Source organism: Bacillus rossius, chromosome 1 (genome assembly GCF_032445375.1).
Source record: "Bacillus rossius redtenbacheri isolate Brsri chromosome 1, Brsri_v3, whole genome shotgun sequence".
NCBI lineage: Eukaryota > Metazoa > Arthropoda > Insecta > Phasmatodea > Bacillidae > Bacillus > Bacillus rossius.
In genome coordinates, this window is record NC_086330.1 from 316009335 (window position 1) to 316031084 (window position 21750).

Here is a 21750-nt window from a genome sequence, read left to right on the forward strand (position 1 = left end):
GTTCATAAGGCACTCACGAGGACTGGCTGTGATGGAGGTCCTCTTTGTTGGACTATATGCCGAGCTACGTCGCCGTGTTGGAGACTCTGCCCTCTCGCCCCTCAATAGGCTGTCGTACTGATTGCCGAGGTCATTGACTTTGTCTATCGTGTTTCCATATTCACGATATTCCTTACTCAATGGCTGAAAAAAAAATCCATTATAATTAATGCCCATTATATCAGAACGTTGTGTATTGAGTTAACTTAATTTCTATCTAATACGACTAATGCTTAGGGGCTGGAAAAATTTCTACCTATTTTTGTTTCAAAATTAACATCTATTATTTTATAAATCAGTATTTATTACTGAGAAACTAGAATTTTTAATGCAACTTGTTTAAAACTTAATAATACAATCTAAATGTTTAAAATCTAACCATTCATATTGTTGCAAAAGTGATAAACAAGACCATGATGCCAGGTTCGAGGCCGCCCTGCACAGCCACTGGCGTCATGCACCATGTCACGTGCCATCCACTGAAATAAGGCATGCCACCTTCGCCTGGCCAGATTACTAGGGTCGCCAATACTCCCTCCCTGTTCGTTTCCCGTGCATCGTCCTTCATCAGCGCCGTTTCCTATTGCCAGGCCACCAAGCGAAGTGGTGCGAATAAACACTGCCTCTATATTTAAGGCGTCGGGTCGGCCCGGGATGACACGACTCATCACAGCCGCTTTCGTCAGTTCGAGAAGGGCGCCCAGGTACTTAAGGGGCCCGTCTACCTGGCCACACATACGGTGTGCAGAGCTTCAGGAAAAACACCGCGATTTCCAAACTACTCAAGATATCCGAGTGGGGCCCATTTACGAATAGCATTTAAGAGTTCACTGAGGGCCGAAAAGTACTTTTAATTTCGGATTAAGTTTTTAAACTGTATATTTAGAAGCGTTAAAATGCCTAAAACGCGAGTTTTCAGAGTAATTTTTAGGCATAAAACAATCAGTACAGATTCTTGAGGGCACTTAAGGGGCTTGCATAACACCTTTATCTTCATTTCTCCGCCATATAATGTTACGGTCACCGCTCAAATTTCACAGTTATCCTGTGCCAACGAGACTTGCGCTTAGAGGCTATACCGCGCTAGAAGCACCAGCGAGCGTCGCGCTTATCATCCCGCCTCACTAACACACATACACCCCTGACGAGGCGGGCCCCTTAAGCAGCGACACCAGCCTCCACTGCAGTTCAGCAACAAGATCCGCGAGAGTTCCAGGCGAGTTCCGAGAGTGAAGGGAAATGCGACATCGGCGAAGAAGATGAGACCTCCTCGAGAGTGGTGCGACACGGAATGAGATCAAGTGCGAGACCTAGTGGTGGAGGATTGTGTGTGTCGACAGGCGCAAGGTAAAGGGCGAACCACTGTTGAGCCTAGCTCCAGTAAGGAGTGCAAACTGTGGAACTTGACAGACATCGAGTGATTTGTGAATAAACATTGTTAAGTGCCAGTGATTGGTGATCGGATATTTTTTAGTAATGTAAATATTAGTAATTAAAAAAACTGTAATAAAACTACTAATCCCTTACGAACCCATTTCTCACCACATTATAAATCTTAACAATATACACGAATACCAACAAATAACACTATTTCAGTTTTGTACGAATAACCATTTGTTCATCCCTTTCTAAATTAAAACATCAAAAATATTAATGCTCTTTTCACTTAAAAAATAATTGGTAATGCAACATGCTAGCGAAAAATAAGTCACAGGTTTAATTCATAGTAGTTCATAAATCAACTGGATTAATTAGGTTAGGCTTATATTTTGAAAATATCTCATATGCAGATAACTTGGCAGCATCACAGAGCCATGGCAATATCTCGAAACATACTGGTCACAAAAAATATTGTATAAAATGATAACCACAAAATCACTAGATAGATCAAGCGTAAAATTTGACGGAATTAAAAGTGCCTGTAGTTCTGTTGTGGTCACTGCTGTGGTTACTTCACACTCATGCTAAATGCAAGAGATTGAAGCCTGTTTGGTTTATATCTTATCAGCTAACCATACACCTTTCGTTAGTAACATAAGTCTTAAATGACAAACATAAATTAAAATAATATAACTACACTTGCAAATGTGAACCAGTTGAACTGCAAAGTACAAAAATAAGGCGAATCAGGTAACAAAGTCTACAAACTGGGCTGTTTCTCTCCAAGCGTGAAAAGCTACATTTGTACAACAATTTTGAAAAATATTAACCAATGTGTAGCAGTTATGTGGCATTTAATAAAGAATATTTTATATATAATAGTGATTTAAACTAACATAGCTGAACCTAAACAATTATTTTAAAAAATTACTTAAATAGCATTTATGCATAACTTAGAAAAAAAAATAGAATTTTTAACAAGATGCTAATTTTTCCAGCCTCTAATAATGCTGTTTAAGTTGTAATTTGAACTCATAGCCTTTTAAACATTTATAACCCACCTACTCACCACCAAGGTCCAGTTACTACCAAACAAATCCTAGATGGTCCATTTACTGTTCAAGGAAACATTAAACAAAAAGAAAATCTCTAATGTAAAATTTAAAAAAAAAAAAAAAAAAAAAATTAAGTTTTAATTTTTTTTTTTTTAATATGAAGTAATCTAAACACACAATTTAACTAGAAATGAGATGATTCATGTTAATGTAAAATTATCAAATTTACAATTTTATAATCTCACTTCTTTACATTGTGTAATAATTTTTTAGTACATTCAAAATAATCAGTTTTTGCACTGGACTAGAGTTCCATATCCTATTAGGCCTTGTAATCACATATATACATATTTTAGCAACCACAAACCACATTATGAAAACACATACAAGTCTCTGATACTTTGATAATTAGTGCAAAGAATTTGGATCTCCACTATCTCAAAAATTTCCAGTATCTAAAAAATAAATTTTCAGAATCATAAAAAAAAATTACGAAAATCAATTTTAAATTGAACGGTTGCTCAAGTATTATCGGAAAAACAATAGGATTTTTAATGATTATAATTGATCAGTAGAGTTGTTATTTCACTAACAAGCAAAATGAATAGCAGGTATCTCGTACTGATACCACATGTTAATAATCCATTTGGAGGGTTTGTAAATGTTTCTCAATCATCCTTATAAACAAAACAAATTTTCACCTATTTGCAGATACATATAATCACTAATGAATTGAATTAAGTTTAGGAACATCACTCTTTAAAACCATTTTAAAAACATAAGATTGATAACCATGCAAAAATGCATATAAAACATATTTATTTACATACATACATGAATAATGCAAATACTATCCATAATAGTCATAAAACATGCAGGAATATAAATTTCTCATGACAATGCAATGAAAATTCCACACATACATAGAATAAAAAACGCATACCTTTAGCTCATCTGCTTGCACCTTCAAGGTCTCTAGTTCAATGGCTACCGGCTGAAGTCTGTTCACTTTCGTCTCCATGGTAGTCAGCCAAGTTATAACCTGTACTTTCAACTTCTCGTAGGCATTAAGTTGCTCTGAACGAGCCTTGCTCAACCGCTGCTTCTCATCGATCAAAGCATTCAAATCCTTCCATTGACCTTCTAGAGCCTGGAAAATTATTATTATTGTTAAACAACCGATTTCAATATAATGCTAAATTTATTATTTCACTCAAATTGATTTAAAATTAAAAAAGTTCACTGGTCAATTATGTAATTTGTATGAAAATTCAGGAAAAAAAATTTGGTTGAGGAAATTATTTTTTTAAAAGGGAAGTGGGTGGTATGGTGCAGAATTATTTCTAATAGGAAACAACATTGGCTATGAAAAACTTTTAATGGAATTACCTACAGTTAAAACACGATTGTTGGCTTTTGCAAGATTAGGAGACCACAGGCATACATCATTGATACAGCTTGGTCGAAGTTCACATTGTTTGTGGGTCAAGTCAAAGATAGAATTTTTAAAAGTAAAATGTTCTAAGTTTCAAAACAAATGAGAAGGTTGAAAATTTTAAGGCACTGTTTACATACCAAAATTTTAAGGTAGACAAGTATGATAAGCAGGTTATAACAGGATTAGGATAAGCTAGTCGAAGAGAGACAAAAATAAAAGAGCATGGTAGAAAGGCTCAGAGTTGAATTGAAGTGGTTCAGGGCTCAATGCAATAAACAAAACCAATGCAAGCTGATTTAGTAACTAATCTAATCTGAAATGGTTAAAAAAAATAGTTGGAAAAAGTGACTATCTAGGTTATTGAATGTGGATATAATCAACCTCATTCCAGCACCAAGCCAATTAAAACACTGCATAAAAAAAATGAAACATGGCAGTTTAGGTACAAGTTACCCTCTTTTATCTCATAATCGTCGCACTCGCATAATCGTCACACCTATATTTTAGGCCGTCAAAATTGGGATAAAAAAATTCTGGCATAAACGTCGTATGTTGTTTTTGGTCCCGCTAAACGCTAATAGATGCCGAGCGCTTTGTGTAGTTAGCTTTTCCATATAAAACAATGTATTTTAAAGTATAAATCCAATATTTATTCGGACATTACCACTTACTTATTTAATTAACAGAAATGCGAAGTTGGCTGACGTGTAAATTTTCTTTTAAAGTCGTTTTTAAACATTATTTCCTTTATCTGATCGTCTGCATCGCCGCGGTGTAGGTATCTTTTCCGTATAAAACGATGTATTTTAAACTAGAAATCTAATATTTCTTCGGACATTACCACTTACTTATTTAATTAACGGAAATACGAAGTTGAGTGATGTGTAAATTTTCTTTTAAAGACTTTTTAACGTTATTTCCTTTATCTGACCGCCTGCGTCGTCGCAGTGTACCGCTTATAAACATGTAGCCAGCACTAGTTGGCATCATTCGTGTTTGGTTATGTTGCTTCCTGTATAGAGCGCGCGCACATAGTCAAATATCGATGTCTCGCTGATTGCATGCAACGCGCGCACTCTGTTGAGTGCCGAGTTAACTACATTAGATAACCCGCATTCTTTCGTGGCACGTATGTACTACGACGGTAGTTATGCGTTAGTTCACATCACAGTTTCAAGTCGCTTGCGTTCGGGTCACAGATTTGGTTTTTCTATTTAAAGTTGAAGAAAGTTTTTTGTTTAATGACTTATTAATATAAATTGTTTCACGTACTCTTGTATACTGCATCTTTTTTTAAATAAACGTACTTTCCATGAACGGGTTTTGTTTTTATGAATAACTTAACCTAACAAAATTTTTTTTTCCCCATAATCGTCACACCCCTACTTTTTAAACTTGATTTTAGAATAAAATAACGTGCGACGATTATGCGAGAAAACACGGTAAACAACTGAACATCATAATACATAATCACACTGTTGAAAGTTTGGACAGCACAGCCATGTCTAGCCTAGCCTAGCCTAGCCTAGCCTAGCCTAGCCTAACCTAACCTAGTCTAGTCTAACCTCACTTATGTCAGTACATGGCTGCAGATAGACATTGCAATGATAGCTGTAAATGAACAATTGCATTATAAAAATGTTGCACAAAAGTTTTAACTTTTCCAATAAATTATAACAGATCACTGCATGAGCAAACTTAATTCCTACTCCGGGGAAATGTTCTTCCCATGAAACAAAAAGCCTTCTCACCTTTATCTTATCCCGCACAGGCACAGTGTCCGTCACGTCCTTCTTGGAAACGAGATTCTTCCCGTTCTGTACCGTCTCTGAATACTCGCCGCGTTTGGCATCTCTCTTTGCTGCAATCTGGTCTATTCTGGCGCTGTAGTCGGCCAACTCCAGCTTGAGGACGTCGCGAGACTCCACGCTCTCCACGATCTCTGCGTGCCACTGCTCGAAGTGCGTCACCATCACCGTGAACACGGACAGAGCGTTGTGCACCTCCTCCAGCAGCTCTGAGCGCTTCAGCGTCTTCTCCAGCAGCTTCTCAAACCTGATGCATACACAAGGAAAAAGTAAACACACATTATTTACAAGTCTGTATTTAAAAAAAAACTGTAAATTGCATTCAATCTAATGACATTTCCGAATAGGATGAAGCATTAAAGTAAAAAAAAACAAGTAGGCCAAACCAGAGGCAGTTCATATCAAAACTCCAGCATAACTTAATTATCATAAACCTTTCCATTCATAACACGTATAGTAGTGATACGTCAATGTCTGTCCCGGTCATCAGTCCCAACAATCATCAGCAATTTAACCGGCAGGTAACAACGTGGTTGTTACTTACCTCATGTTATAATTTATCCATGTTTTAATGAGGCATGGACCAATGAATGAGGTACCGCTTTTTAAGCTTAACATCAATAATTATAACATAAATTAATATACTTTTAATTTTACCATTTGTTGATTTTTCTAATACCATGTAACAACCCAGATTACAGCATTCCCCATGCAATCCAGTAATAAAAATTTGTTATAAATTTTTTGTCATATTTCAGGTTAGATGTAAAGTTTTTCTTTTTAGAAGTTATTGTGAACGTAATTCACCGGGTTTATTGTTTTTATTTTTAAAATGCACAAGTTTCTTTTTTTTTTTTGCTGGCTTTGTGTAAGGTCTGCTGATATAATTCTCCTTCCGTTATTTTCTCGACCGAGGCATTGTTTCATACGCTAGGCGTTTGAGTCACGGTCACGGGAGTGTCAGTAAGAGACAAAATCGCTGCGTCGTGGGAACAGAAGTAAGCATTTCGTGGAAGCCTCTGTTACCATGCACCATGATTGGCTTAAAATTACGTCAGCGAGCCCAAGTAACTGCCCGCACAAAGGGAAGGAAGGCTGTAAAGTTAGTCATTGTCCGAGCACCAGGCCGAGCAGTCGTTGTTCGAGCGCCGAGCCGAGCAGGCCGTGGCTGGGCGATGGCTCAGTGTTTTATCTTTTTTGGATGTACAGTTTAAAATTTTTTTTTGTGTTCGGTTGTGTGGAATATATTGTGATTTTTACTTGAATAAAAGAAAAATAGGTAATACTTCGAACATTGCGTATAAATTACTTCGTGACCTGCTACTAACCTGTATGTTCACTCATCACCTAATTTTGAGCTAGCCGGAGGTGGTGAGTGGTAACAACCATAAAATAGTGTCTTTTGATGGTAATAACCCAGTTGAATACATTCGAAAGGAAAAATTTTCAATCCTAAACACCAATTATTATTTCACAGGAGAAACTATTTGTAACAGAGTCAGTCACTAAAAATAACAAGACATTTCTATGGTCAAAAAAATAAAAGTTTTTTTTTATATTAAAGGATATAAAATATAAATAAAATTAATAGATAAAACCAAATTGGCATCTTACAGTTAGATTTCCTTAGAAGTAAGAATTTAATATTATTAGATGATGCTCTTAAGGAAATACATCAAGAAAAAGTATTTCCAAAATGCTTGTTCGAAAAGTTACTTTTTAAAATAACATTTTAAGGTATATTTTTAAAAATTTACTACAATATAAAGTTCTGTCTACAACTATTGTGCTCCTTGGATATATATATATATATATATATATATATATATATATATATACACATATATACATACATACACACACACACACACACACACACACACACACACACATATATATATATATATATATATATATATATATATATATATGTATGTATGTATGTATATATATATATATATATATATATATATATATATGTATATATATGGAAACAGGGTTCACTGAAACAAGGACAGTGATGATAGCATTGGAAAGAGCAAGTAAATGCCCACTGCAGAGTGAGGAAACGTAGCATCGGGGGGAACACGCTACCTGGACGTGACGTCCTTGAGCTTGGTCTCTATCTTCTTGGCGAGGCGGGCATTGCTGGCCGTGGCCACCAGCTCCTCGGCAGACTGCACCACAGCGTCCACGCTGGCGCGGTGGCTGTCCACATCGGCGTGCAACAGTCGGTGCTCACGCAACTGCTCCTCCAGGCGCTCCTTGTTGAGGCTCACCGGCCGCATCAGCGCCCTGCACACACGCACAGGACGTCAGCTCTAGCCATCGACCAAATCCTCAACACAGTTCGCTTCTCAAAACATACACAGTAAAACCCCATCCATTGTTATGACTCCAATTATAACGAGCAACTCTCTAACACAGCCCCTTATCGAGAAACCGGTGAAACATTTGCGGTAAAATAATTTGCAAAAAAAAATGTTCAAAGCACTGCGTACTGCATTTCTCTTGACGAACCCTGCACTGCAGATGGTACAATATACCCCTTCCCCCGGCTGATCTTCACCCTCCTACCTTGGACAACTGTTCTGTGGCACCGGGTATGTCTTTGCGCCACTCAGCCACTCTGCCGGCAGAGCCAACCACTGTCAAATCACTTGAAGCTTCCCTCTTGGACACACTACCCTCTCTGCTTCTGTTGTTCCTTGAGACCCGAAAAATTTGTGATTGTGAAACTCGAAAAATAACGGTGATTTTTGATGTTTAAAAGTTGAAAGACAATTTTATAATTTCTATAATCTTTTTAATGAATTCCTGGACAGATGGGCTTTCACAGTATCTCAAATACAATGCATCACATAAAAAAAAAAAAAAAACATGGGTGATGGCCGACAAGCATTAAACTTCACAGATAAGAGGAACAGGAAATTTCTTAGTGTATTCTGAATTTAAACACATGTAATTTTGCATTGAAAATAGACCTTTATTTACTAGTGTCTGTCCCATGTCTTCAACAGAATCTAAGAATGAATTAATGGGTTTATGATAGCTAAAATATTATATACAACCCTATTGGAAATGTCTATATATATATTGTGTCAATTGTAATGCTAACATTGGATCTAACCTCAGAGTTGAGATTTTACAGTTGCAAATGAAAAGTTGCAAGAGTATGTGAAAGTAGTAGTATGAGAAAATATGTAAACTAGGGATGGGCATAGCGATTCATTGGTGGTTCAATTCCACTGATTATACCTGGAATCTAAACAATCAATTCTCAAGCTGAAAGGAGATATTATACAGAATCTTATGTTTAGAATGGTAGGTTGTAAGAACTATCAATAATTTGGATGTAAAATAGATTCACATAAATTGATTCTTGCCGCAATTGGGTATTTTCCGCCAGTAAGCTGACAATGTTTAGGCAACTCACCTAGCACTAATATACAAAAGACGGTGTAAACTATTTTAAGGTTAAATGACAACCGTAACACTGTACTAACCAAAGATAGCTTTCTGTACTTGCGGGGAAAACATTGTGAACTCATTTCAACATAACAGCTTTAATTTAAAATATAAAATTAATGTCTTTTCTCTCCACTCATTAAAATAATGTTTTTCACTTCCAACGTCAATGAGCAATCATGCCATATTGAAGTAAATAATTTAACGCAAGCTGACCAACTGTACTATTTATAAACATTTTAGTTGTAATTTTTTTGTCTTTTGTAAACTAAAGTTAATTGTATAATATTTTTTTGTTATTTTAACGTAAATATTTTTCACCTGAAAGAAGTTAGTTAAAAGTTGGACTTACATTTTTATAAAGTTATTAAATTGAATGCCAAATGTTTTTTTTATACATAACATTTTGCTTTCATGTATAAACAAATTTTTTGTACAAAATATACTGTTTTTACGTTTGTGTTGATGTTTCATTTTTCTACCATGATAGCTTGCATTATTATAAACTTTGCTGTGAATTTGAATAACAATAAACAGAAAATATCTCATGATCAGTTATTGTTTTAATTTCAATGTAAATATTTACAGACATAAATCAAGTCTATTGCAACAACAATCATGACTGTTCGAAAGATCATGGCAGGAATTTCATAAGAACACAAAATCATGGATATTGATCAGTTTTAATTATGTATTTCGCAAGTCTTGTAAGCTTTTAAAATGTAAATTTTCAGAAAATATACATATATTTACACTACTTAAGTGTTATTCTTTAGGCTAACTTCTGCTTGAATTTACATAATTTAATTCAGAAAGAATGTAAGATTGAGAATTAATCTGAATCGAACCTGCAATCGAGGAAAATTGTGGAATCAGAATCGAAGAAATGTGGTATCGACCCATCCCTAATGTAAATGTTTACAAAAGTATTGGAAAATATATGAAATCATGCACTACCGATGTTGCTGTCTGTAACCAGCCCTTGAACAATATTTGTTATATATGTTAACTACCCACTAATTTCCATTACCCTTAGATTCTGATATTACTATACCAGCCGTTAAAAGTTTCACTTCAAAAATACATTCAATAAAGCTTGATACAAATTTAATCATGAACAAAAAAGTTTATACTAAATTTTTGAATCTTGTTTTAATTTTATTGGCAAATGTCCATATGCTCTGATGTATACCTTTTTTGTATTTTTACACTCTAGCTCCAAGCCCTTCCCACATCTGGCAGCTGCAGGAAGAGCTTGGTTGAAAATGGAAACCTACGAACTCTGCCTCTAAACTGCATTACTTAAGCCCCTTTTGACTGCCTCCTGAATCATGGGAGTGCAAGATGAAAGAGCAGGATCACTGTAAACATTAGTAGGACGTGCATGCTTGAAAATAATTTGAGTAATGAGGTGTGCACAGTAGTGTTAGGTTCTATGTAACTGTGACATGTAGTGATCCCATGGATTGTTTTTCCAGTGTAACATGGTGCTCAGTGAACAAAGCTTTGTGCAAGTCCTTCCGTAACACACATCTACTAAAGACAAGTTAACATTGTAATTGGTTCCCAGCAGGATGAAGCCCAGATTTCGGTAAGTGGAAAATGTGGCAGAAATTGCAGAACTCCTTGGGGTTTCTCACCGTAATCCCCTCCCCCCACCAACAATTTATTCCAGCAATGCTTCATTATCATCCATCATTATCTCTAATGGCCAATATCTCTAATGTAAACAAGACATGAGCGCTTATTCAATCATTCAATTATTCATTCATCTCATGGAAAACCACAGCACTTTCAAGAGCAAAGTTTCTAGAAGTACATATTGAAGGAATTGTCCCAAGGGGACAGACCTGCTGAATGGAGACACACTCACTTGAGCTGGTTCTCGGTGTTGTTCAACCACTGCATGATGCCATCCAGAGCATCCTGCACGCCTTGACTCTGTACGAGTGCCGTGTCTAAGGTCTGCACCTTCTCGCCCAGCGCTTCAGACAGTTGGCAGTACTTGTCGCTGATCTCTGTCACGGGTGTCTGCAGTGTGGCCACCTCCGCGGGTGTCTGCTGGCCTTCCAGCGACCGCAACAATGCTGCCAGACTCTGGAACAGTTTCCACATACATTATCACTCAATACAGAGTACCTCACTTTAAAGGATTTTATACTTTAAAGAATATATTTTTAAATCCCTACCCAATGTTTTACATTTTTTTAACAGTTAGGTGTAAAATACTTTCATTAGTAAGCACTAAAAGTTAACTTTGTAATGACATTTCACTATAAAAACTTACACCCACTAACATTTTTCAAGTTAGAAATGCACTGTTTTTATCCATGTGCAATGCTTAAATAAAATGGAAATTGTTTGAAAAAAACTATAAATAGGTTTCAAACACTGATGTTTTTTTTTACAAACAATCATAATGTGTGTGAAGAAATTACACATTGAAACCACAACAGAAAATATGACTTATAACACCAAAATCAAAATGCAAATAATTTAATAGGGTCACCCAATTTGTGAATGTGCATTACTGCAAATCAGATGATATGTATAGCCCAATTAGTAAATGATAACTTTATAAATATGTGAAAGGCAATTTATTTATGTTAAATCAAACCTTCTTTCAAATGCTAGAGTACACTGTTTTACTTAATGTTGCATACAATGAAACCAGGTAATTGATACTGGCATCAGTTAATACAGATATACGTATATATAGACAAGACTTTGTGCCTCAAACCTGGGGCAAATAATTCTGTCGAGCCCCCTCCCCATTAAATATAGTAAAATTTTTCTAAGTTCATAATTAATACAACAGTGGCCATGACTGTTAAAAGGCATTGGCATATTCTATAAATTGCAAGGTTTGCAATTAATTAATTATATTAGCAACTGACTAGTGTAATATCGAAGAACAATCACGGCAAACACTAGCATCAAAAACAATGTTGAAACAACTGGGCCCCGAGGATTTTGCTCCCTCTGTCCCTCCCTCACGACGGTCTTTGTGACATGTTTCACCTGTTTGGCGTTATCGACGAGTCTCTCCTGGGCCACAAACTCATTGTTGAGGGTTTTGGCACGGTTGAGCTGTTCCTCCAAAGTCCTGGGCTCTGCACCCACTGGCTCCGACAGCAGCTTCAGTGCCCGAGGCTCCGCCTCTCGCAGCCACGACCTGACCTTCTCCAGGGCGTCGCGGTACTCCCTCTGGCGGCCGCCCACTCCCGAAAGCTTGTCCGACAGCGCGTTGGAGCGCGACAGCAGGTCCTTGTACTTGGTCGAGATCGCGGACACCTCGTTGCGCACCACCGACTCCTGTGGAGGCTCTATGTACGGCAGCCTCTGCGGCAGGCCGGTGCGGAACTCGTTCAGGTTCAGAAGGTATTCCTGAGAAACACACCGCAAATACGAACAACTGAACACCACCAAACTCAAACCTTTAAAGGCCATGAATACAGTATACGATTCACAAAGATTAAAAAAAATCTGTGCAAAAAATAATGTTACCTTCGACTCATCAATAAACTTCTGTGCTGACATCGTGATGAAACGGAGATCTGCCTGGTGGGCGATCACATCACTCACAAACTCGCGAGTGCTGTCAGCGTTTACGTGCAGCTTGTTGAGGTTCGACAAGCCCCGCTCCTTGTCGTCCAGCGTGCGACATGCTTTGTCCAGCCACGTCACAAATGTTGTCACTTCACTCCTTCAATGCAACAAATGAAAATCATTAAACATGCCTGATACTGGTGGTGTTTTGAAAATGTTATAAGGAATAACACCATATTGTATGCATTTATAAATCAACATTCAGCAGCTAAACCTCATAATAAAATTTGGGATAAGAGAGGTTTGATGGAAAAACTGCAGTGACCATTCTTAAGTAATATTCTTTTTTTAAAAAATCATTCTATTAGTGATTCAAAAAATATTATAAATACAAGACACTAGCTGGTTTTACCAACAGAACTAGCCTCAACAAGCCAACACATTGATTAAGTGGCTCTTTGAACTGTTCCTTGACAAAACAGTCTCTTGAGAAACTAATTTAACCATAAATAAGTCATATTTTTCTGACACAAGTCAGTCATGTTGAAAATTGTGTTAATCTGATATACATGTTACAAAAATTACCCGAAATAAACAGCCTGTTTCAAGACATATAAGGGGGGTCAGAAGTCCAGAAATACAAGTGACCTTTTAAAAATTATTGAGTTCAGTGCTACTATGGATAGTAAATATACTGGGAAATTTAGTGACAAAGTGATACAAGTAAATGTCTTTAATGAACTGAGAGCTGGTGACAGAAGGAACAACTACTTAAAGAATCAGCCATTTGTTTCAACATACGTAAATTGCATTTTCACTACGTTATGAGACTGTCGCTTGTACCCCTGGCTTCTCGCAGACTCATTATTTCATTTAAGAAAGATATTGGCCTGAATTCAACCTCATAAATTTATAATTGCATTGAAACTATGATTAATACCCATTTATCTCACAATCCTAAAATATCTTATCAAAATAGATTTGATTTCTATCAGCAGACCTTGTGTGAATCATAAATATAAATAATTTTCACTAATGTAATATATTTTAATTTCCATTCTAATAAGCACATGTGTATTAGTGACATGTTTATCCCTGAGTAACAGCTATAAGACATGAAGTTAGTAGTGGGAGCCATACCAGAAAAGCAGGCAAGCTGCAGCAGGGCACCCATAAAACAAAGTATGAAAATTAAAGAATAAATTACACCTATCATTAAATTTCATCTATACCAACATGGACACTTTTGTGATAATCTCCAAGGAACAAACTATAAATTAGATAATATTCAGAGGGGCATAAATTTAAATCATATTCCATACTTATTAAAACAAATGTATCAATAGAGAAATTAATACCATTTATAGGACTAACAATTTAATTGATCAGAGTGCATGATGCACAGTGCACACATACAATACAGATATTCCATATAATGACATACAGTAAAAATATATATACTGTGCGGTCCTAAACATAAAATATATGTTTTTTTAAATATAATTTTACCACTTAAATACTAGTGTCCACCAATATCAGTATTCTAAATAAGTAATACTAACTATATCTATTCCCAGGAACATTCTGATTTTAACGTTATAAATAGGCCTGTGCGAATAGCAGTTTTTTAGTTCAAATTGAATACATATACGATAATAAAATTATTTGTGCATACAAATATTGAATTTGAATAGTTGAAATGATAATTAAATGAATCCCACTTAAACTTTTTTTTTTTCACATCATGTAACAATTTCTGGAAAATTAGACAAATAATACTAAAGTGAATGATTGGCACGTAAGTTATGTCAGCAACAGTAATTAAATAAATTGTTTGTTAAAGTATTTAAACTAATAAATAATTTTATTTTTAATTATGCAGCTAACCTAACTTAACCTACACATCCAACCAACCTTTCGTTTCAGTTCCTATTCGTCTTATTTTCCATAACCTACTACTCTACTTATTGATCCAGATCCATTTACATTTATTTTACGAAAAACGTGAATTTTTTTTTTTAATGCTGTATTCCCAAATTAGTGATTGAAAGACCTAATATTTACTACTTAAACCCTAGTTATTCACGAGTTTCCCTTGTTAACAGCAACTATGTAATTTTTATTTTAGTTCAGCAATATTATAAACACAATTTTTGCTAATTTCATCTGAAATCTCAAACTATTATTTTACGTATTTTTATATGTTTTTGAATCACAGTGTCTGTTTCGTCAAAGATGTATACAGCAAGTAAGCTGCTCCTGTATCACATGGTGTGACTATCAATTTATATGCCGTTGAAACTATGACGATTACATATTTTCATGTCCAATGATGATTACTTCTTTTAATGCCTATCTCAATGGAGTGTCCGTGTTTTATGGTGTTTTAGTCCATGGTTGTTGAATTATTTTTAATTTTTCCACTTCTGGTGCATGTGAAAAAAATAATACAAATAATATTTAGTTTGAAAGTTTTAAATGACAAATACGCCATGTTTTTGTTTGTTTACACCATTTTTTCTGTTACTGTTTAGTGATACAATAGTAAACAAAAAAAACTTTGCATACTTTTTGCATGTTTAAAATTATGCTGATTGTTAATTTTTTTCATTAGTCCCATTAAACATCAAAAAAGGGTATTTATATTGCACAAATGACATCAGCAGTGAACAATTTCTTGAGGTATGCTATGTGAAGTATTCGTACACAAACAAATATTAGTTATTTCCAAGAGTAGGGGTTCGAGGTCAAATTGAATGTAAATAGTTTATTATTTGTATTCAAAAATGTCAATATTCGCACAGGCCTAGTTATAAAGCTCAAACCTTCTCAGAGATAATTTCCATAGGATTTTAATGGACCGTCTCAAACATTTTTATTTAACTTGAGACTATAAACTCAACTAAAGCATCAAACAAATTGCAATTTAGCAAAAAAAAAATGCTGGAAATTAAAGTAACTTCCAGCACCATTATTGTTTATTTTGAAACTTTTTCGTGACACCCATGACATAGGTACCCTGCAATATAACTTCAAATACTAGTATCTCACCTTTACCAAGCGACTTACTGCCATACATTCGAAACATTACCTAGGAAATCTACATGCTGCAGATCAAACACTTTTTTGTAGAATTTGATTGCAATCTGTTGCTTATATAAAAACTATAGTTTCATAGCAATAGTAAATAATATTTTATAATAAATTAATTCAAATGCCTTTGCATTACATATACTACTGCAAAGTAAAATGGCAGCCTATGAAACCACACACAACCTGACGACCTGACATACAAATCATAGAAACACTCACCTGAGCTTGCCCAGTTCTTCACGAGCGGCAGTCAGCCTCTTCAAAAGCTTCTCTGTGCGGTCATTGGCGTGCTCGTACCGCGACTTTAACGAACGGCCATTCTTCTCTAGGGTGGAGACTTCCTCGCCAGACAACACATCTCCACCTGTGGCCACCACTTGCCGAATCTGGTCCAGGCACGAGGTCACGGGCCGAGAATGTGCGTCCACATCATCCTTTATTTGCTGCTCGAAAATAAAGCATTTACACTCTACTTAGCATCAGCAAGTGAGAAAACACCTGTAAAATATTATTACTGAAAGAAAAGAATTGTGAACCTGCCCTTCATTAAAACGAGATATTTAACCAACACAAAATGATTAAACACTGTTTGCAGAAAAATTTAAAAAAAAAAAATTAATTCTAGTCAACAGAAACAATGTCAAGCCCACATTTTAGGTAACCATTAAAAAAAATGAACCAAAATTTGGCAAACCTATTTCCAATTACTCTTGAACTGTGATATTTTTGGTAATTCAAATTCCAATAATATGATATATTTTTTTAAAAAATAAGTCCTCAAAAATACTTATAAATAAGCAAAATGGTAATAAATGGATTAATACAACAGCATAACAAATGTGTCACTCTCACAGCTACATCTAATTCTTTATTCCACTCATACATAACAAACCATTTAAACTTGATGTAAGTTTTTGGACATACGCCATTGCTAAGAACTTTTTCTGTTGAAGAATAAACTAATAAATAAAATAAATAAAAATACACAAGAAAGACAAAAAACACACAAAATTAAGCAAACAATTGCTGTTGTCAACAAGAATATAAACACCACAAAATATTCCGAAACAGAAATATGGTCAACAAAGAAAAAAGTACTAAGTGAACAAAAAAACACACAAATGATGACAACACAAAAATATTGAAAACAAAATAATTCAGCACAACAGTTGAAACGAGACAAAAACACGACAAAACGTGTGTTGTCATCATTTGTGTGTTTTTCTGTTCACTTAGTACTTTTTTCTTTGTTTGTTGACCATATTTCTGTTTCGGAATATTTTGTGGTGTTTATATTCTTGATGACAACAGCAATTGTTTGCTTAATTTTGTGTGTTTTTTGTCTTTCTTGTGTATTTTTATTTATTTTATTTATTAGTTTATTCTTCAACAGAAAAAGTTCTTAGCAATGGCGTATGTCCAAAAACTTACATCAAGTCATGCACTCCCATTGCACAAATCTTTTAAAGATAACAAACCATTTAAAGTTCATTATACTGGAATATAAAGAGGCAATACCATTACCCTGCAATACCATTACCTTGAGAGTATTGATCTGGTTTCGTAGCTCTTCTACGCTTTCTGCTACAATGTCCTGATTGGCCAGCTTGTCTTCGACGTCTGAGACCCAAGACAACAGCTTGGACAACGTCTCGTCGCAGTGTTTGTACTTCTCCTCCACCGCTTGCTACACGCCACAACATGCACACACACAACAGTCAGCTCAGCCGCATAGTGTTCCAAAACATACGCATTCTTTATACTTTACGTTCTTGTATTTTAATAAGTAAAAACAACACACCTCATTTTAGACATTTCTAAATGCAGAATTATTTTTTCCCTGGCAAATGACTTGAGAAACTGATAAAATTATTTTGATTTCTCGGTTATAAAATTTTAAGTCAAAAATAAGTAGCCAGTATATTTAAATGAACAACACTTTCAATACTCAGACTTAACTTCTAACCTTTATGCATGCACTAGACTAAAGCATCCAATTATCCACAGCTCAAACAGCCAGTTTCCGTAAAGCCAAGTGAAGCTACATATTAACAGCCACCAGGAAGGCTTAAGCCCTTGCATTCATTGCATCACACTCTAGTCTATTTATTGCAGATGACGGATTTTCAATGACAGCACCCACTATCCAAGCACACTGTACTATGCAAAAAATTAGGTATTATTGAGAAATTGCACAATACCTGACATCCTCAACAGTGTGCAAAATTTAAAACTAACAAACTTTATCAGAAAAGGAGATACAAACAGACCATCCACCACAACATACACATAACAAAAAATTAGACATCTACCAAAGTCATAACTTGCACATGAGCACTAAGGGTTACTGTGAATTTATATCAAAGTTATTTTTCATTGCTAGTTTATGGTAAGAAAATATTTGATACAGATTACTGATTAACTGAGTGATAGTATTATTATATTAATATCAAAAGTTACATAATATACAAATTCCTGCAAAAAAAGAAACCAAACAAATTAATTTCTGATAAAACAAAATATATGAGAGTAGAACACAACAAAAATTTGCTTTATAAAATCAAACATTTCAAGTATTATTTTTTACACTGCTAATATTTGTGTATGCACAAATATGCATAAATAAATGAATAATCACACTACAGTAATTTTTAATACACTTTAACAACATTTAAAAAACTATCAGCAATACTCATAATAGCACAAATTATGAAAACATTACACAGTGATAATATACCTATCATAATTGTTTCGATGATTCTACCTATTTAGGCCACAAATCAATTGTCAGTGGATGTTAATAATTTAAGTAGGAAGAACTACGACGAACAGAGAATAATATAAGGAGATTTTATTCAGTAAAACATATAATTAATTACTTTCCATTAATTGAGAAAAAGTTAGTAAAACATGCCAGTTGTTCAACAATTACTATATTCGTGCAAGAATTTATGTGACTTCAAAGACATTCACAGCAACAACTCTCAAATTTGTTTCACAGAATTACATTCTTTCACAGAATTACATTCACATACTGTGGACTAGAGGAACACATGCAACATTTAATATGTTAAGTTTATTAGTTCTGCCAAAATCCATTGTAAACAAAGCATGGATTAGAAGGCACAAGCTGGAACATGATTTTGACTTGGGCTTATGACTTAAGAAGTAATTAGCGTAAATGCAAAAGCAAGTCAGTCACGTTTGTATTCCCTCTGCCCGCACACCTGCCAGCTAACCCACCACAGGACACTTCGTTACAATTCCAGTTAAATTTCTCAATCCCAATGCACCTGAAAGTTAAAGAAATTGCAAATCATGAATGGGTAACACACAAACCAATCAAGCAAACAGCACGGTTTTATGTTCAATTATTAGCTTCTTGCATTGTAAAAATGTTCATGAACTGGCAACATAGTACATATAACTAAGAAAACAAGAAAGATATTCTTTCAAGGAAAAATATTCCCACAGTTTGAGCTACGTACTAAAAGAACAGTTTAATTTTTTACATGGAAACATATACATATTTAATATATATTTATAAATGGCTGCTTTGTAATTTGTAAACAAGTGTGTTACTGTTTGAGAATAAGTAAATTCACTACCATCACATTTAGGATCAGTCTATTCCATTAACGAGTACCTCTTCCTATTATACCTTAATACATTGTCATGGATGAAAATCATGGAGTTACTTGAAATAGCAGACCCAAAGATGCCATACATTTAATTTAGGTTTCTGTCAGACTTTAAATCCACTGCATTTGTTTTTCAAATGATCAAAAATTATATTTATTTGTAAGTGCTTCTAAATGTTGGCATCTAACCCTTGCCATTTCATACTAGGTTCACGTATACTTGTAATACCTGAGTATTTCTCTGTCCAATATGGTTTAACACACAATTAAAAGAAACAAAACATTCGCAGGCATCATATGCCTCTTCCTAATCAACCTTCAGAATCCAATAAGTGGCTTTATTGATAAGTTACGATTTGTTAAAAATACCAATTGTGCTAATACTTCTAGGTTCACTGAGCCCACAGGCAGTAGTTCAGCACTGTCTTATTTTGCCTAACTATGTAGCCAGTTCAGAACACAAACACACTAGCCACTGCAAAACAAGAAACATTTTCGTAAGCTGAATGTTTTGAAAGTCAGCACTTGTGACTGCAAATGCTTGGTGGTGCGAGACCCCAGTGCACATTGTGAAAGTGATCACCGCCTGTCACCACTCCAAACAATCCCCCTTCAGAATGTGCAGTGCTGCTTCATTATTCGGAACAGGCAAAACAATCGACTAGCGCAAGCACGAACACATTAGCAATAGCAAGGGCAGAAAAACATGCAGGGAATGTTGCACATATTCAATGCACATCCATGAAAGCTTCAAGTTTCAAGCATTGTTAATAATTGTTATATGAACCAACAAATTTCATTAACTTATAATAACCTGGAGTGTTTATGTATTTAATACATTAATATATTACATGTTAAAAAATTGTAATAGATTGTCACGTGTTAAAAGTTCTTAACTCAAGTAGTATATGATCTGAATAATGATTAGTAACGAATTATGAATGTGTAAATACAGTGGAACTTTAAAATGAGTGTTGAAATTTTTTGTGGTGGACAGGTTAAAATAAATTTAACAGCATAGTTTATAAAGGAGATATGAACTGACATACAGAAACAGTCTTAATAAATCAACTACATTTTTAATGTAAATGGTTGTGCTATTTTTTTAAATCTAAAATTGGAAAAAAATATTTTCTTAGAAAAGCTGAAAGAGGTCTTTGGTAACAAAAGAACATCACTATTTTGCTGGGAGGGTAACGGAAAAGTTCATCTAATATCTAGCCGAATTGAAAATTATGAATATTTAAGTGGCAACACAGCTGCATTCCTTGATAAAGAGTTCAGGAAGCAATCCATACGTCACTAAAGAATACTTCGTAAAAGTTTTTTTTTTTTCCACATCAATAACATTTATTAAACTTTAACAAACTTTTTCAGTGAAGGTTTTTCTAATGTTGCAACATAGCAAAACAGAATGGAGCCAGTGCCTCCTAACCACAGGAAGCAATTACAGAGCACTGTGAATGACAGTTCCTTGTTCTACTAACATGTCACATACCTACAGAACCAGACAGGTGACTAACAACACAATAGCAAAATAGTATAGTTAAATTAAAATAATTCAAGTGGAAAAATAATTTGGGCTGTTATAATTTGAGTCAGGCAGACACAACAGTCAAAACTTAATGATTTGCTGTGAAGTGGAATATGTACCAAAACAAGAGGAAACAACACATTAATATTAAATGCAATGTCTTTTAGAAGACTACCTTAATTTTTAAACAATTTTACGCTTATCTCTAGAGTACCAAAAAAACATCAAAACCATGAAGAAAGCAGACAATCTAAAATTGCAGCACAGTAAAACACTAATCAAAAGGATAGTCTTTCAAAGCTTGGGAGTTGTGAATTTGTGTGGAGACAAATATCTCAGTGACACGGAGTGTTTATGCAAGTCCAAAGCAGAAGCCAAATCACACATACCCAAGCTATATTGATAAAGATATACTTCATGTGAAAACATAAAAAATTAGTTATAACTGTATAAATGTCACCAAATGTTTTAACAATAATAATATGGTTAAAAGAAAACTTATACATTGAAGTAACATTTACTAAAATTAGAGTTTGGGGGTGGGGAGTTACTTCCATGAATATGGCCCAACAAAAATGATCAATGACCGAGAATTGCTCCATTCTCACGTTTTATTAAATACACTTGTAATAAAAAATGCATGCCCATTTGTATGTATGAAAGTTACATAAATACTCCTGGAACTGAGTGGATTTAAACTTAAAGAAAATATGACATTTGTTAAAACTAGTGGCATCCCTTAAAT

The 21750-nt window shown here is 34.8% G+C and overlaps 1 protein-coding gene across 36 annotated transcripts in view; it reads right to left on the reverse strand.

Moving 5' to 3' along the window:
- The window catches only part of LOC134527943 (dystonin), a 667118-nt gene that overhangs the window by 153393 nt on the left and 491975 nt on the right, over positions 1-21750 (reverse strand). For all 36 annotated transcript variants that reach the window (XM_063360992.1, XM_063361024.1, XM_063361021.1 and 33 more), the window contains 9 exons: positions 17371-17517; positions 16050-16273; positions 12696-12894; positions 12210-12575; positions 11062-11285; positions 7815-8015; positions 5664-5967; positions 3418-3624; positions 18-183 (listed from right to left, as the gene is read on the reverse strand). In XM_063360992.1, the coding sequence (XP_063217062.1) occupies positions 18-183; positions 3418-3624; positions 5664-5967; positions 7815-8015; positions 11062-11285; positions 12210-12575; positions 12696-12894; positions 16050-16273; positions 17371-17517 (2038 nt within the window). The remainder of the gene's footprint in view (positions 1-17; positions 184-3417; positions 3625-5663; positions 5968-7814; positions 8016-11061; positions 11286-12209; positions 12576-12695; positions 12895-16049; positions 16274-17370; positions 17518-21750) is intronic.